Below are 17,861 nucleotides of genomic sequence, written 5' to 3' on the forward strand. Positions count from 1 at the left end.
TCTTTGCTTCCTGTCTGCCAACCAGTTTTCTATCCATGTCAGTACCCTACAACCAATCCCATGTGCTTTAACTTTGCACGTTAGTCTCTTATGCGGGACCTTATCGAAAGCCTTATGAAAGTCCAAATACACCACATCCACTGGTTCTCCCATATCTATTATACCAGTTACATCCTCAAAAAATTCCAGTAGATTAATCAAGCATGATTTACCTTTTGTAAATCCATGTTGACTTTATCCAATCCTGTCACTGTTTTCCAAGTGCTCTGTTATTACATCTATATATATAATAAAGGAGTCGATCTGTCTGTCCTTCTATCTGTCTGTCCTCGGGTGTGCGTCTGTCCGGCTATGCGCTCGAAAGTTAGAGAGCGTACCTACGCGTGCGTTACGTCGGAAGAAAGCTCACCGTTCCGAAACGCTGGTAAGCGTATTTACGTTTCGGCCATACAAAAATTGCGCCCGCGGTATCCGAAAAATCTTGAACATTCCGCTCATTATCCACTCATTACCATAGAGTGACATTGAGGTCGACCAATCGTATGGTCGACCAATCAATGCGTGGCGGGGGCGGGTTCGTCGCATGTGCAGCCGGGCCCTCCTAGAGTCGAGTGACAGGACGATTGACCAATCCTATGCTTCGGTGACATGACGACCGACCAATCAGTGCGTGTGTGGGCGGGCCTTATCGTTCTGAACTGAGGCGAGTGGCCGCCATCTTTATTCTCACCTTCTGTGTGTTTATTTGTTAGGAGCGATTTTTTTTTTTTTTTTTAAATGTGTAAAATTTAAAAACACAATGTCTAAAACGTTAAAACACAATGAAGATGGTGTCCCATCTTCTTAACAGCCGCTTAAAAAAAAATAACTTTTGGTGTTTTCAGCAAGAATGCGCGTTCCTTCTCCGTGGCAGCTTTTTAAAAACATTAAAAAACTTTCAAGATGGCCTCCCATCTTCTTAACACCAGCTTATAAAAAAAAAATGTAAAAAAAATTTCTGTTGGTTTCACAGACTGCGCGTTCCTTCTCCGTGGCAGCTTTTAAAAAATTAAAAAATTAAAAAAATAATTTCTGTTGGTTTCCTTCTCCGTGGCAGCTTTAAAAAAAAAAAAAAAATTTCTGTTGGTTTCATAGACTGCGCGTTCCTTCTCCGTGGCAGCTTTTTAAAAACATTAAAAAACTTTCAAGATGGCCTCCCATCTTCTTAACACCTGTTTTTCAAAAAAAAAATTTTTTTGCTCTTTTGCTGACCCCCTCAAAACACTCCTCCTCCTCCTCCTCCTCCCCCCCTTCTCACTCTCTCCCCCCCCCCTTCTCACTCTCTCCCCCCCCTTCTCACTCTCTCCCCCCCCCCTTCTCACTCTCCTCTCCCCCCCTTCTCACTCTCTCTCTCTCCCCCCCCCCCACCGGCGCCCCCCCCTCCCTTGCCCCCCCTCCCTCGCCCCCCCCTCTCCCTCGCCCCCCCCTCTCTCCCTCGCCCCCCCCTCTCTCCCTCGCCCCCTCTCCCCCTCTCTCCCTCGCCCCCCCTCTCCCTCGCCCCCCCTCTCCCCTCGCCCCCCCTCTCCCTCGCCCCCCCCCTCCCTCGCGCCCCCCCCTCTCCCTCGCCCCCCCCCCCTCCCCTCGCGCCCCCCCCCTCCCTCGCCCCCCCTCTCCCTCGCCCCCCCCCTCTCCCTCGCCCCCCCCCTCTCTCCCTCGCCCCCCCCCTCTCTCCCTCGCCCCCCCTCTCTCCCCCCCCTCTCCCTCGCCCCCCCCCTCTCTCCCTCGCCCCCCCCTCTCTCCCTCGCCCCCCCACTCTCCTCCCTCGCCCCCCCTCTCCTCCCTCCGCCCCCCCCCTCTCTCGCCCCCCCTCTCCCTCGCCCCCCCCTCTCCCTCGCCCCCCCCCTCTCTCCCTCGCCCCCCCTCTCCCTCGCCCCCCCTCTCCCTCGCCCCCCCCCTCTCCCTCGCCCCCCCCTCTCTCCCTCGCCCCCCCCTCTCTCCCTCGCCCCCCCCCTCTCCCTCGCCCCCCCCCTCCTCCCTCGCCCCCCCCTCTCCCTCGCCCCCCCCCTCTCTCGCCCCCCCTCTCCCTCGCCCCCCCTCTCCCTCGCCCCCCCCTCTCTCCCTCGCCCCCCCTCTCCCTCGCCCCCCCCTCTCTCCCTCGCCCCCCCCCTCTCTCCCTCGCCCCCCCCCTCTCCCTCGTCCCCCCCCTCTCCCTCGCCCCCCCCCTCTCCCTCGCCCCCCCCCTCTCCCTCGCCCCCCCCTCTCCCTCGCCCCCCCCCTCTCTCCCTCGCCCCCCCCTCTCTCCCTCGCCCCCCCCTCTCTCCCTCGCCCCCCCCTCTCCCCCCCTCTCCCTCGCCCCCCCCTCTCTCCCTCGCCCCCCCTCTCTCCCTCGCCCCCCCTCTCTCCCTCGCCCCCCCCGCTCTCCCTCGCCCCCCCCTCTCTCCCTCGCCCCCCCCTCTCTCCCTCGCCCCCCCCTCTCTCCCTCGCCCCCCCCTCTCTCCCTCGCCCCCCCTCTCTCCCTCGCTCTTCCCCCCCTCGCTCTCTTCCCCCCCCAGTCGCTCGCTCTCTTTCCCCCCCGAAGTCGCTCTCTCTCTTCCCCCCCGAAGTCGCTCTCTCTCTTCCCCCCCCCAGTCGCTCTCTCTCTTCCCCCCCCCCCAGTCGCTCTCTCTCTTCCAACAACAACATGCCCTCAAAAGACCCTCGGCACCGCCGGGCACTTCAGCTAGTCTTTTATAATGGACTCTAGCATTTTCCCCACTACCGATGTCAGGCTTACCGGTCTATAATTCCCTGTTTTTTCTCTACCACCTTTTTTAAATAGTGGGGTTACTTTAGCTACTCTCCAATCCAGGGAACTGTTGCAGAGTCTATAGAATTTTGGAAGATGACCAGCAATGCATCTACTATTTCTAGGGCCACTTCCTTAAGTACCCTAGGATGTAGATTATCAGGCCCTGGGGATTTATCGGCCTTCAATCCTGTCAATTTCCCTAACACCATTTCCCTACAAATACTGATTTCATTCATTTCCTCCCTCTCATTAGACCCTATGTTCCCCGACATCTCTGGGCGTTTATTTGTGTCCTCCTTTGTGAAGACAGAACCAAAGTATATATTTAATTGGTCTTTTACATTCAGTTTTTGTTTTCCCTGCAAGCTTACTCTCATACTCTATTTTCCCCCTCTTAATTAATCTCTTTGTCCTCCTTTGCTGAATCCTAAACTGCTCCCAATGCTCAGGTTTGCTGCTTTTCCTGGCCAATTTATATGTTCTCCCTTGGATCTTATGCTATCCCTAATTTCCCTTGTTAGCCAATGTTGAGTCACCTTTTTTGTTTTATTTTTATGCCAAACAGGGATGAACAAATTCTGTAGTTCATCCATGCAATCTTTAAATGTTTGACATTGCCTATTCACCGTCAACCCTTTAAGTAACAGTCCCCAATCCATCCTAGCCAACTCGCACCTCATACCATCGTACTTTCCTTTATTTAAATTCAGTACCCAAGTCTCTGAATCAACTACTTCACTCTCCATCTTAAATGAAGAATTCTATTATATTATGATCGCTCCTCCCCAAGGGGCCTCGCACAACAAGATTGCTAATTAATCCTTTCTTATTACATAATACCCAGTCTAAGATGGCCTGATCTCTAGTTGGTTCCTCGACATACTATTCCAAGAAACCATCCCATATACACTGTAGGAATTCCTCTTCCACAGTATTGTTACTAATATGGTTATACCAGTCTATATGTAGATTAAAGTCACCCATGATAACTGCTGTGCCCTTATTGCACGCATCTCTAAATTCCTGTTTAATGCCATCCCCAACCTCAGCATTACTGTTTGGGGGTCTGTATACAACTCCCACTAACGTTTTCTGCCCCTCGGTATTTGTCAGCTCTACCCATACAGATTCCACATCATCAGAGCTAATATCCTTCCTTACTATTGTGTTAATCTCCTCTTTAACCAGCAATGCTACCCCACCGCCTTTTCCTTTTTGCCGGTCCTTCCTGAATATTGAATACCCCTGGATGTTGAATTCCCAGCCTTGGTCACCCTGGAGCCATGTCTCCGTAATCCCAATTATATCATATCCGTTTACATCTATTTGCACAGCTAATTCATCCACCTTATTACGAATGCTCCTCGCATTAAGACACAAAGCCTTCAGGCTTTTTTTTTTTTAACACTCTTAGACCGTTTAGAATTATTGTTTACTGTGGCCATGTTTGATTTACACCCTTGATTTCTCTTGACTTCCACTTTTGCTTTTCTCCTTCCTGTCCTTGCTTCCCTTTCCTCTGTCTCCCTGCACAGGTTCCCAACCCCCTGCCAGTTTAGTTTAAACCCTCCCCCACAGCACCAGCAAACACTCCCCCTAGGACATCGGTCCCAGTCCTGCCCAGGTGCAAACCGTCCAGTTTGTACTGGTCCCACCTCCCCCAGAAACGGTTCCAATGTCCCAGGAATTTGAATCCCTCCCCCTTGCACCATTCTTCTAGCCACGTATTCATCTGAAATATCCTATTTCTACTCTGACTAGCACTGGTAGCAATCCTGAGATTACTACCTTTGAGGTCCAATTTATAATTTACCTGCTAACTCCCTATATTCAGCTTTTAGGACCTCATCCCATTTTTTACCTATATCGTTGGTACCTATATGCACCATGACAAATGGCTGTTAACCCTCCCCCTCCAGAATGCCCTGCAGCCGCTCCGAGACATCCTTGACCCTTGCACCAGGGAGGCAACATACCATCCTGGAGTCTCGTTTGCGGCCGCAGAAACGCCTATCTATTCCCCTTACAATAGAATCCCCCATCACTATAGCTCTCCCGCTCTTTTTCCTCCTGTCCTGTGCAGCAGAACCACCCATGGTGCCAGGAAGTTGGTTGCTGCTGACTTCCCCCGATAAGCCATCCCCCTCAACAATATCCAATAGCAGAGTAACAGTTCTCAAAAATACACAATTTCGGCAAAAAGTTTTATAAGAAGCAATGAACTTTCCAGAAGCACTGTAAATGTTGTGCTAGAATCACGCTTGTTTGAGTTTACAGATTAGCTGTACTTAAGGAGCACAGGCTGTTCTAGTGTATCATAAAAACTCCTCCTTCCCAAAAGATTTAAGCGTAATGGATTAACATTTGCTTTTCCCAGCTTTGCTTTTCCACTGGGAAACCTACATAACACTGAATTCTTGCTCAACTACAATAGTGCATCTGTTACAGGACAGCAAACGAAATTCAATACTTAAACACGTACAGCAGTATTATTACACAGCAAACAGCCTTGTTCTTTAAAAAGACAATTTTTGTGAGCAGTACACCATGTTCTAGTCTGAATCTACTGTCGGCATTATTTTGTTGTTGCATGTGCTGCCTCAGATTTGCTTTAAAAATTAACTAAAATTATGAAAAATATACCAGCAGTATCCTTCCTAAGCAAGGGTTCAAAAAGGTAACTATTCTTCCGTTCCATTCAAAGATGCTTTGGTACCTTTGTTCTTGTGAATTAGATTTACATTTTAATATCAGGTGTTGTGTTTTGCAAGCATACTGGAATGAGACTCTAAATTGGTCCTAGCCATTGAATTAACAGGAATTGTTTATATGGAGTTTATCATTGTGCAACGTCAGCTTCAATGGGGAAGCGGGTAAATCTCGGTTACCTGGTCAAAGTGTTATTCCATAGCAGTTTTCTTTTCTCATAGCTTTAAAATCTGCCTGTTTTTCTTCTTCAAAGAAATTGCTTCATGCTTCAAAGAAATTAAGTGGATAAAAGTAGAGTCTAGCTGCTATTCTGCAGTTCTCACTGGATTCTAAAGAATTTTCCTACACATAAGAGTACTTTGGCTTACATACACCATGTGTCATTCCCTATCTGAGGGATAAGGCTTGAGGCAATGTTAAGAAGGGTCACGAGAAGTCCGCCTCATTGTCATTCACCTCCTGACTCCCTAAGCCTTTCCCACCATCGACAAGGCACGAGTCAGGAATGTGATGGAATACTCCCCACTTGCCTGGCTGGGTGCAGCTCCAACAACACTCAAGAAGCTCGACACCATCCAGGACAAAGCAGTCCACTTGATTGGCACCCCATCCACCACCTTAAACATTCACTCCCTCCACCACTGGCGCACTGTGTCGGCAGTGTCTACAAGATGCACGACAGCAACTCGCCAAGACTTCTTAGACAGCACCTCCCAAACCCGCGACCACTACCACCTAGAAGGACAAGGGCAGCAGGCGCACGGGAACACCACCATCTCCAAGTCACACATCATCCTGATTTGGAAATATATCGCTGTTCCTTCATTGTCGCTGGGTCAAAATCCTGGAACTCCCTCCCTAACAGCACTGTGGGAGTACCTTCACCAAACAGACTACAGTGGTTCAAGGCGGCGGCTCACCGCTACCTTCTCAAGGGCAATTAGGGACAGCAATAAATGCAGGCCTTGCCAGCGACACCCACATTCCTTGAATGAATTTTTAAAAATGCAGTTTTATTCAGAGACATCAATCCAACTGCTGGAGAAGAGCTGCTGAAAATTCTTCTGCGTCGTGTTTACAAATTATAGTGGTCTTGTAAGCAAAAAAGAACTTGCATTTATATACCACCTTTCACAACCTCATGACATCCCAAATCACTTCACAGCCATTGAATTATTTTTGAAATGTCATCACTGCTGTAATATGTGGAAACACGGCAGTCAATTTATGCACAGCAGAGTCCCACAAACTGCAGTAATATAAATGATCAGATAACATATTTTTGATGGTGTTGAGGGATAAATGTTGGCCAGGACAACAGGAGAACTCCCTTTCTCTTCTTTGAAAAATGGCATGGGATTTTATGTCCATTTGGGTTAACGTCATATCTGAAAGAAGGTACTTCCAACAGTGCAGCACTCCCTTGGTACAGCATTGTACTCTAATCGGAGTCTAAATCCCATCCGATTTTGTATATACATTTGATTTCTCATTTTAGCCAATTTAATCTCTGGTTTGTGTTATATTTCCACTTACCCAAAAATAAGTGAGAGTAGCATGATATTAAATTAGCACAGCAGAGGTACCACAAGTTGAATCATTGTTAATTCCTAGCTCCACACAAGCTACTAAGGCATAAGGCGAGTAGATTCAAACATCAGACTGTAAGGAGGGTGGTCTACTTACAGAAAGCAAGGGCAAAAGAGCCCTAATCATCACTGCAGGGCACTGAAACCCCGGTCTGACACTCAGACCATTCTGCAGTAACAGACACAATCAGTGACTGTGTGACATCAATAAACTGCAGCAATTATGATGCACTCTGGCAGAATGCCACAAGCAGACAGAACCCACATGTACTCTCGCATCACTTCATCCCTAGGACTCAGCAAGCAGCTCTATCCAGAAAGTTGTCGATTGTCAAAAAAGTTTATGCAAAATTTTAAATTCAGTTTTGGTCCTCAACATTAAAGTGTTGGTTGCCGGTCTCTTTGGGTACTAGTTGGAGAAAGTTAATTTCAGATTAATGGAGGCAGATTTTATTGACACTGCTCTGAGTCCTATATTAATGAAAAAAAAGCAGTTTTGCTCTTCCCAAGCAGTATGTGTACACATGAACTAGACTCCCCCTCAGCCTGTGGAGATAGTGACATAGATAAGCAGAGCACTGCCATAATAAAAATGAGTAGTCAAAAAGTCAAACAAAGAAAAGTACTTAGTGTAAGCCTATTCACATTACACAGTACTTGACAAGAATGTTAAACACACACATTTTAAACTATGTAACATTCCGTCTTTAACACTCGTTGAATGTAACTAGCTGCATCCTTCTAATTAGATTTCAAGATACCTGCATACACATTAATTCTCATAGATGTACAGAGGGTCAGGTAGTAGCAGCAGACCATTAAGCAAAAGTCAAACAGAGTAGCTATGGATACAAAACTATTTCTGAACTCTTGTTTAATCATTAACTTAAAAAAAACACATCAGCAGGGCTTGGTTAGATTAATTATTTAAGGGACATGTTATCTGATTCAAAAATTAGAATCACAATGTGTCCTTCTCTGTGAATACTGCATGTCTGAATACAGGAGAAGTTGTCCAGATACAGCTTTGAACCTTGTTCCCCATTGCTCTTCTACATTTACGAGTAACTGTTCCCTTGCGTAACAAGGCAGCAATTTTAACAGAACCTATAGAAAAAGGACATACAGAGCTGAGTCTGGAATTTAATTCAGCAGTTCTTGTTGGGAAGAAATTCCAGTTTCTTTAAATACATTATTTTTTTTTCTGTACTAGATCATGTCACATTAATCCAACTCAGATATAGATGTAATAGCAATCATTTATATCCAGTAATCATTGAAACTATTTAAAGGTTTCTTAATTACTGTATATTTAGGTTACCCACAAAAGAAATCTATTGCACTCAACATTCATTTTTTAAGCTTCATGTGCTGCAGTTATATCATTACCTTATAAGTTATCATCTGGCAGTTCTCATCCAATGAAGCATTTAGGATCGGATGTTGTAGCAAACCCAAAGATGCTGCCTATTGGAATCAAGCACACAGAATTTAACGCATTTTTTTCCTTTCATTTTACAAGTCAGCTTTTGATTTACTGAAGATAAATTAAATGTTTTGTACTTCACAAGACTACACCTCACATTTTAATTTTCTTTTATTAAAGGCCTAAAAAATAAACTCAGCTGCCCCAATCCAGCTATCACTGGGTCTATTCCATAATAATTTCAAATAGTTCAACTAAAATATTTCAATGCAGATAACACAAACATTAATAACTGTCACTTCTAACATGGTTAAAGAGTAAAATTTGAAATTTGTCACTATACACTAGATCTCCCATGGAATTGCTCATGCTAGCGAAATGATATGTTGATCATGGTTTTCTGTCAACATTTACCATAATAAATTGCTGTGGAAGCATTTCCCATTCAATTTTACTATTAAAATGTTTTTGCAGGTACTGGTTATGAGGTGGAGGGAATTTCTGAATTCATTCTCTGAACCATTTTGCATATTTAAGAAATTCTATTCATCAACAGACCTTAGGCAACGCCTCAGGCATATATAGATATACAGCTATCAAAACATAGGTAGGAGCACCAACTCTTGTTGATGGATGGATTAAAAGCCTTTAGATAACAAAAACAGAGAAACAAAAACAAAAGAGGACAAATACAAAGCAATCAGAAGAAAAATATCAAGTCCCATCTCTGTCAAACTATGGGCATCATGTGTCATTTAGCAGTTGCTAAGACAGAAGACTTTCATTAAATTGTCCCACAGTGGATTAAAACTCAGGACTGTGAGTACAAAGACAGTGCATCACTCAATTTATATGGCATTTTTGAACAAGTGTTAAATGCAAGTTTAAGTTTTGATTAAGTCAAAACGGAGTTATTTTTATTTTTCCCACCTTCAGAAAGAAGGGCATGAAAGAGAGTTTGATCCCTCGATCTTCATTAACAGCTTTCAGCTCTTTCCGTAGCTTCACAAGGCGAGTTAAATCCACTTCATCGCAGTAGCCAAAATGAGGAATTTTCAGTGCAACAGACATGGTCTTTACCATAGCCTTCTGGACCCCTGTGGTCAAAAAACATTCAAGCTGTTTACTGGCTATTCTGTTTTGTAAATTTTTGAATGCAGAATATTTAAAAAGGAGATAATTCCATCAATTTTTCATTTTTTGTATGTTAAAGCTTTGCTAATGTAACTGGTGCGTATGTGAAGATGGCTTTACACTGAGTGTTGGCTGCAGTTAAACAGAATCTTTTAAATACAGGAAACTTTGTGCTATCCGGAAGTTGAATGTCCGGCAACTTTGATCTAACGGCAGAAATCAGCAGCCGTTTTGGTTAGGTGTTTTTTTTTCTCCTAGCATTCTTTTCACAGGCAGGCTCTGGAAAGCGTCTTTGTCGCTTAGCAACAGCTTCAGAGACGCTTCCAAGCTACTGGGCCGAGTGTTTACAAGCTGTTGCTGAGCAACAGTGTTTGTGGTCAGACACGGCAGGCTCTAGAAAGCGTCTCTGTATCTTAGCAACAGCTTCAGAGATGCTTCCAAGCCACGGGCCGAGTGTTTACAAGCTGTTGCTGAGCAACAGTGTTTGTGGTCAGATACTGCGATGAAAAGCTCCTATCTGATAACATTGACGCTGGTCTATCTGGAGCTTTTAAAAAAAACGGCAGTAGCTCGGTCCCATGGGTGCCGGATAGCACAAAGTTTCCTGTATGTTGTTTCTGCCCTTCCCTTTTCTGATTTCCCCATTCCCACTTACTACTCTGCAGAGAGAACATCCCATGGCTCTGGAACTGGCTGCTTAAAAACTTGTCACAGCAGCTTGGGGTGGATTACCTTCAGTCTTTTCTTTCAGAAGTAATGGTTGGGGGGGGGGGGGGGGGGGGGGGTGGTGGTGGGTAGGAGGAGCACACACCAAATCTCAAGCACTGCTTCCAGTATTAGCAGTGTTGAGATCAGGAAATCCCCATACATGAAATTGTGGGTACTTACCCATTTTGTGGCAAAGTGAGTTGGTATTCCAATGTATTAAGAACATACAGAAGAAATAGAGCAGGAGTAGGCCATTTGGCCTTTTGAGCCTGCTCTGCCATTCAATAAGATCATGGCTGATCTTCTACCTCAACTCCACTTTCCTGCACTACCCCTATATCCCTTGATTCCCTTAATGCCACTGCGCCAATCCAGACCTTTCACTTTTAAATCACAATTAAACTTGATGCCGAATTTGGAACATTCACAAACACGTTACCTTTAACTGGTTCAGTTCTATCTTTTCCGGTAAACGCTATTATTGGAGTTATTGGTTTAGGAACAGGAGGTGCCCCTTGAGGCTTGGATAGAGCTGGTTCTGGTGGAGGTGGACTTATCTCAGGTGACGGTGGTAAAATGGCCCCAGTTTGCTTAGCCAAGTAGTTCAGTATATCCTCTTTGAGGATTCGTTCATCTTTTCCAGTTCCCAACACCTCACTTAGTTTGATCTGTATAAAGAACATACTACGTTAGATATTTGCGATTAAGCTATATAAAATAGTTAGATTACAAAGTTACTAGCTGGTCAGTGGTGCTCTAGCAGTTGCTGTCACAGAGAGGGGGGACACAAGTTTGACTCTCCCCGCCGCCCCCCTTGACCCATGCCGCAATCTCAACTCCTGAAGTGTAAAGGAAAAATTACATGAGAAAACTCTACTGGGCTATTTCCATGCATCTCCTGGCAATTGGCAGAGCAACAATGATAGTGGCCTAAGAGCAGGCTGCCACTCAAGCTTCTTGGATGCAAGTGTACACCATACGCAAGATCTTTATTATATAAATAGGTCTACAGTGTCGTACTCCCATGCAACAAGACTAAATCTGAATGCCAAAATTGCTCACCATTCAAACTCCTAGGGCTGGATTTTCATTCAGAAGTCGGGTTGGAGGCGGGACTACAACTTTCGGGGTTGTAGCCCCACCTCCATCGAGATGCAGCCAATCCACGCGATTTTAACTTGATTGACCTTGTTGAGCCCGCCCAGCGGGCTCAGCAGGCCAATTAAGGGCCACCCGGTAACAGGTGACGTCACAGACTGAAATTTCATCTGTCAAGACGTTTTGACAGATGAAATATCAGCATTTCACAGCTGTTTGAAGCTGTCAAACACCGAGTGTCTTATTTCTAACATGAGTCCTTCTCCACAGACTCAGTTAGAAATCTCTCCTGCACAGAAAGCTGCAGGCTGTCACTTTTGACAGATCGCAGCCATTCTGCTTTCTGTGCTGGTGAGATGAGGGACTCCCTGAACCTAAAGGAAGGAAGGCTGAAAAGGTAAGAAAAGGTATGTAAAACTTATTTAATCACTTTAGACACACCAAACACACTTACCTTTGCAATCATGCACACATCACTCACCTGAACACCGACATCTCGACCCCTCCAAGCCCTTCAACCCGACGGCCCGACTCCTCCAACCTGCCGTGGTTTGGAGCCGTTGGGAATCCCACAGTTAAAGCTTCAAAATAGGGATTAAGCTAAAAACTGCCTGTTAACAGGCAGTTAATTGGCACTAATCCCTTCCCACCTCGGGTAGGCGGGTCCCAGTGCGAGGCGGGTACCCGCCTCCTTTGAAACTGGCATGGAGGCGGGTTGGGGGCGGGATGGAGTCGGGACCCCCGATTTCGGGAATTTAATCCACCGCACGCCTCCAATCCCGACTCCACGGCACACTGAAAATCGAGCCCCTAGTCTCTGAATGGTTACATTCTGTCCCTGGATGGGCCACTAAATGAAACACTTTCTTTGAGAGGAAAAGGTTGGAAGAGAAACAGGAGTAAGATTTCCCGTACAAAAACCCAACTCTTACCATTGGTCATCACCAATAACTGCCATTGGAAGGAAGATCTAGTCTGTGACAAGAACTGTTCTACCCTCTTGGCTAAAGTCATAAAATGTGGTGGGCAGGTTAACAGAAGTGGAGAAATCTAATTAAGTTTATTACTTTAAAAAAGCCATAATGCAATTTTATGAAGCCTATTAATACAAAAACAAATGATTCAATATGAATCTTTAACAGATTATCATGGTATTAAATAAAAAGATCTGCCAAAAATTATACCATTCCTAAAACAAAAAAATCTGATCTGTACAAGTCCAAAGATAACTTAGAAATGAAAAACCTTGAGATGGTTGCATCACCAGCAACTGCTGTAATGGGAAAAGAAAAAATTGCAAGAGCTGGAAATCTCAAAATAAAAACAGAAAACACTAAACACACAGATCAGTCAGCATCTGTAAAGAGAGAAGACAGGTTATGACATTTAGGGTATGTACCCTTCATCAGAACTGAAGAGTACACAGCTGCAATATCATGCCCTTTACAGATTGTGACCGACCTGTTGTGTATTTCCAGCATTTTGTGTTTTTGTTACTGCTCTAATGAAGCTAGGCTGAGCAGCAATTCACAGGCCGCTAAAGTGCATTTGAAATTACAATGCAACACCAAGAATCTGTCACTACTCAATGGAATCTGAACGAAGTCAGGAGATTTAGTGGCAACGAGAACTGTATGTGAACAATGACAACCTGTAAATCACCTTGATTACAGTACAAAAACTCTTCATACAAAAATCAGATAAACTGGACCATTTGAGTAAGAACCTGAACACTATTGTTTGGATCTGTTCTATGTGCAGTATCTTCTCAAACACTGACATTGAACCATTTAAAATCTTTCAGCATCCATGGCAACATTTGCATTAAGCTAATGTATTTCTGCAGGGTCATTTTTCTTTTACAACAGAGGAGCACTGACGGCAAATAACATTGTACGCTTAATATACAACATTAAATCAAAAACTCTTTTTGTGGTTTCCTAGAAACTGGAAAACCTTTCAAAACAAATGTGTCATTTTATTGCAGCAACAGATGTGAATCAGCCCTTTAGTGGCTGATAATAAGAGGTTAGACAAACAGGGGCCAACCCATCAAGAGAATGTCTCAAAACCTACATTGTTCTCCATGGCGAGTCTGCGTACAGCTGGCGTTGCCAGTATTTTCTGCCCTTTTATCTCCTGGTGCGTGTGTTCCTCGTTCAACACCGCAGGAGCTTCGACAACATCCTGCTCCGGGACAACAGCTGGGACAGAAGCACAGGGGAGACAACCATATTAGCTGCTGTTAAACCATTCGATCATTCAGTTTAGGGTTTTGACCGATTTCATGTACTGATTCCTCCTACATAACCCTAGTCTGTATATTTGTACAGATGTCTGTGCAGATATTGAAATACAAAATGCATTTGAAAGAAATGGTTTCAAAACATATGGCAAAACTTTTAGTGACAGGAAAACATGAATAAAAACTAATTGCAAATTCACAACCACAACCATAATAAATTAAGATTTTGCAAGTTTGTATGATGCCTGTGTGGTGCAGTAGGTTACAAACTATACTTTCACCTCTGGACTTGGGTCCAAATCCACCCATGATTGAAATGGATGCCCCCAGCACAGAACTGCCTACAAGTTGAAACATATGGACTTTAATTTTGCAATTTTACTCTGAACAGCAGCTGAGTGGTACCCCATATGGTAAAAATCACATTGCTGCAGTTCGGTTACAGGATGCTGAGGTTGGAGACAGGATCCATTGTTGGGGCAGAAGGAAAGAGAGCTTTTATTCTTCAACTAACTCTTTGCACCCGAGCTGAAAGTGCTTAAAGGGGCAGTGTAGTGGGAGATTTGCTCTACACCTATGTGTGCTCCATCTAACTGAGATTACTTGCTGGAGTAGTGTAAAGGGAGCTTTACCCTACATATACACCATGCTGCAGTTGGCCTGGGAGTGCCTGATCTAGACACTTGGAGATAAAAGTAAAAAAACCTGTTCTACTCCCCACTACTGGTAGTGCAAATTTGTATAAACAAAATCCTAAAATTAACATGCAAAGCCTCACTGTGCATTTTAATCTTCTATTTTCATCAAAACTATATTCACCATGGCATGAAATGGTGGATTACATAATTTTGTTATAACTGCACACAAAAATAAAAGGAAGATGAGTGTTAGAATATCAAAGGCTCTCTGGGCTACCAGTCAAACAAATTTTGTTGCAGGCACCAGTACAAGCAGCAAAACACCAAAGCACTGGATATAATGGAGCCTCATTAAACTTCAACTAACTTCTCCTTCCACTCTTGAATAATGTATGAGTATGGCTACAGTACTTAACATAATATCCTGCAAAAGCAGTTTTACAAATTAACAGCACAGTCCAATTGATCTGGCAACAACCACAATAACAGTTATTGTTCTGGTGGGTGAGTGAGATTTGCACATAACAGAAGATCAAGATCGCCTGTAATGGGTATACTGCAGAAACACTGCCATGGCACAGCTTAATACAACCACTAAAGAAAGGTTCTTTGTCTCAAAAACCTTCAGTGGAACAGCTGTAACAGTGGTTACAATCTCTGCTTCTCGGATCCTTGTTCCAACTCTCCTGCCGAGCCTGAGCATTGGTCGCTATGATACGGTATCTTTACAGACAAATAATCCAATTTAAAGGATTGTTTAAGCAGTCTCAGTTTCTGAAGACCTTTACTGCCCCCTAAACGTATTCTAGACATGGAGCCATCAATCCAAGCCAAATCTTCAGCTGCATTCCTCAGCGGAGGGGATGTGCTGCAGCCAATAGAGGGAGAAACTGTATTTCCCCCTCCTCCAAGGTGAACACAGATGGCAGGATAAGGCCTACCCACACCACTACTGACAGTACACAAAGGGTGGATCAAAGCATACAGTTCTGAGTGTTGGGATCAATTTGAGGAGGGGGAAACGAGATGTCTTAAAGAGCAGAACTTGTGTCTAGCTGGGTCCCCCCCCGCCTCTCAAATTTAACTTTCTAATCCTTGCTGGATTACAGTTCCATAGTTGGTGATAGTCCTCCAATACCTCAAGTATTTATCCAATTCCCTTTTGAAAGTAACTACTGAATCTGCTTCCAACCACCCTTTCAGGCAGTGCATTCCCGATCATAACAACTCGCAATGTAAAAAAATGTTCTCATCACTCCCCCTGGTTCTTTTGCCAATTACCTTAAATCTATGTCCTCTGGTTACCGACTCTCCTGCCAATGGAAACAGTTTCTCTTCATTTGTCCTATCAAAACTCCTCATAATTTTCAGCACCTCTATTAAATCTACCCTTAACCTTCTCTGCTCAAAGGAGAACAATCCCAGTTTCTCCAGTACACAAGTAATTGGATTAGGCCATTCGGTCCTTCGAGCCTGCTCCGCCATTCAAGAAGATCATATCTGATCTTCTACCTCAACACCACTTTCCCGCCCTATCCCCATATCCCTTGATTCCCCGAGTATCCAAAAGTCTATCGGTCTCTATCTTGAATATACTCAACGACTGAGCCCTCTGGGGTAGAGAATTCTAAAGATTCACAACCCTTTTGATTGAAGAAATTTCTCCTCATCTCAGTCCTAAATGGCCGACCCATTATTCTGAGACTGTGACCCCTAATTCTAGACTCCCCAGTCAGGGGAAACATCATCCCAGTATCTACCCTGTCAAGCCCCATAAGAATTTTGCATGTTTCAATGAGATCACCTCTCATTTTTCTAAACTCTGGGGAACATAGGCCAAGTCTACTCATCTCTCCTCATAGGACAATCCCCTCATCCCAGGAATCAGTCCAGTGAACCTTCATTGCACTCCCTCTAAAGCAAGTATATTCTAGTCTCGCCACATAATTGAGGTTTCCATCCCTGGTATCATTCTGGTAAATCTCCTCTGCAGCCTCTCCAAGGGTTTGATATCCTTACTAAAGTGTGGTGCCCAGAATTGGACACAATACTCAAGCTGAGGCCTTACCAGTGGTTTATAAAGGTCTAGCATAAATTCCTTGCTTTTACATTCTATGGGCTGGATTTTGATACTGGAGGCGTGTAGGAGGCAGGACAACTTTTGGGGTTGTAGTCCCGCCTCCATCGAGTTGTGGCCAACCCACTCGATTTTCACTTGATTGACCTTGTTGAGCCCGCCCAGCGGGCTCAGCAGGCCAATTAAGGGCCAGCCGGCAACAGGTGATGTCACAGATTGACATTTCATCTGTCAAGAGCTTTTGACAGATGAAATATCAGCGTTTGACAGCTCCTTGAAGCTGTCAAACACTGAATCTGTACACTAAGTTAATTTCTTCCTCTCAGGCTGATTTAGAGATCTCTCCTGAACAGAAAGCTGAATGCTGCATCTTTTGACAGCTCGCAGCCATTCTGCTTTCTGTGCCGGTGAGATGAGGGACTCCCGAGGCCTGAAGGAAGGAAGGCTGTAAAGGTAATTATACTTCTTTAAACACTTCACACACACCAAACACACTTACCTCTGCACTCATGCACCCATCACTCACCTGAACACCGGACATCTCGAACCCTCCAAGCCCTTCAGCCCGACGGTCCGCCTCGCTAACTTGACATGGTTTGGAGCCGTCGGGAATCCCACACTTCAGGAATAAAAATAGGGATTAGGCTAAAAACGACCTGTTAACAGGCAGTTAATTGGCACTAATCTCCTTCCCGCCTCGGGGAGGCGGCTCCCAGCACAGGTCGGGTATCCGCCTCCTTTGAAACTGGCATGGAGGCGGGTTGGGGGCGGAATGGGTTCGTGCCCCCCGATTTCGCGATTTTAACCCCCCACACGCCTCCAATCCCGCCTCCACGGCCCAATGAAAATCCTGCCCTATGTCTCTATTTATAAAGCCAAGGATTCCATATGTTTTTTTAACAGCCGTCTCAACTTGTCCAGCCACCTTCCAAGATTTGTGTATGTGAACCCCCGATCTCTCTCTTCCTGCTCCCCCTTTAAAATTGTACCATTTTGTTTATATTGCCTCTCCTCATTCATCCTTCCAAAATGCAGATTACATGCACATTCTATTGAAATGGGACATTTTTACACAAATGCTCAGTGGTGACCAAACCCTATCCCCACCTCTCAGTACCCAAGTTTGATGTACCTCTTACAGCTTCTGTTTCTATATCAACCAGTGGTTTGCCCACATAAGCAGTGTCATCCACGCTGTAATAAATTTTTCGAACCACACCATCATATCGGCTGGTTATTGTAACTGATGCTTTGTCACTCTGAACTTCACAGATGCTGTCAAACTGTGACACTGTGTCTCCTACCTTTACGTACCTGTAGAAATGGAAAAAAAAAAATCTTACATTTCTGAAATAAGCATTAACTACAAAATACTGGAATACAAGTATAACATGGAGATCTTCATAGAGCATTTCAAGAACAAAAAGGACTTTCGGAGAACAGTTAGAGAATAAAAATGTAGTCTGTTCC

At 44.7% G+C, this 17,861-nt stretch overlaps 1 protein-coding gene across 4 annotated transcripts in view; it reads right to left on the reverse strand.

The window, feature by feature from the left end:
• The window catches only part of dbt (dihydrolipoamide branched chain transacylase E2), a 97,651-nt gene that overhangs the window by 13,539 nt on the left and 66,251 nt on the right, over positions 1–17,861 (reverse strand). For all 4 annotated transcript variants that reach the window (XM_085982462.1, XM_085982459.1, XM_085982461.1 and 1 more), the window contains 5 exons: positions 17,524–17,705; positions 13,508–13,635; positions 10,773–11,001; positions 9,422–9,588; positions 8,455–8,532 (listed from right to left, as the gene is read on the reverse strand). In XM_085982462.1, the coding sequence (XP_085838588.1) occupies positions 8,455–8,532; positions 9,422–9,588; positions 10,773–11,001; positions 13,508–13,635; positions 17,524–17,705 (784 nt within the window). The remainder of the gene's footprint in view (positions 1–8,454; positions 8,533–9,421; positions 9,589–10,772; positions 11,002–13,507; positions 13,636–17,523; positions 17,706–17,861) is intronic.

Source organism: Somniosus microcephalus, chromosome 3, assembly GCF_052327205.1.
Source record: "Somniosus microcephalus isolate GS21.2 chromosome 3, FLI_Smic_1.0, whole genome shotgun sequence".
Taxonomy (NCBI): Eukaryota; Metazoa; Chordata; class Chondrichthyes; order Squaliformes; family Somniosidae; genus Somniosus; species Somniosus microcephalus.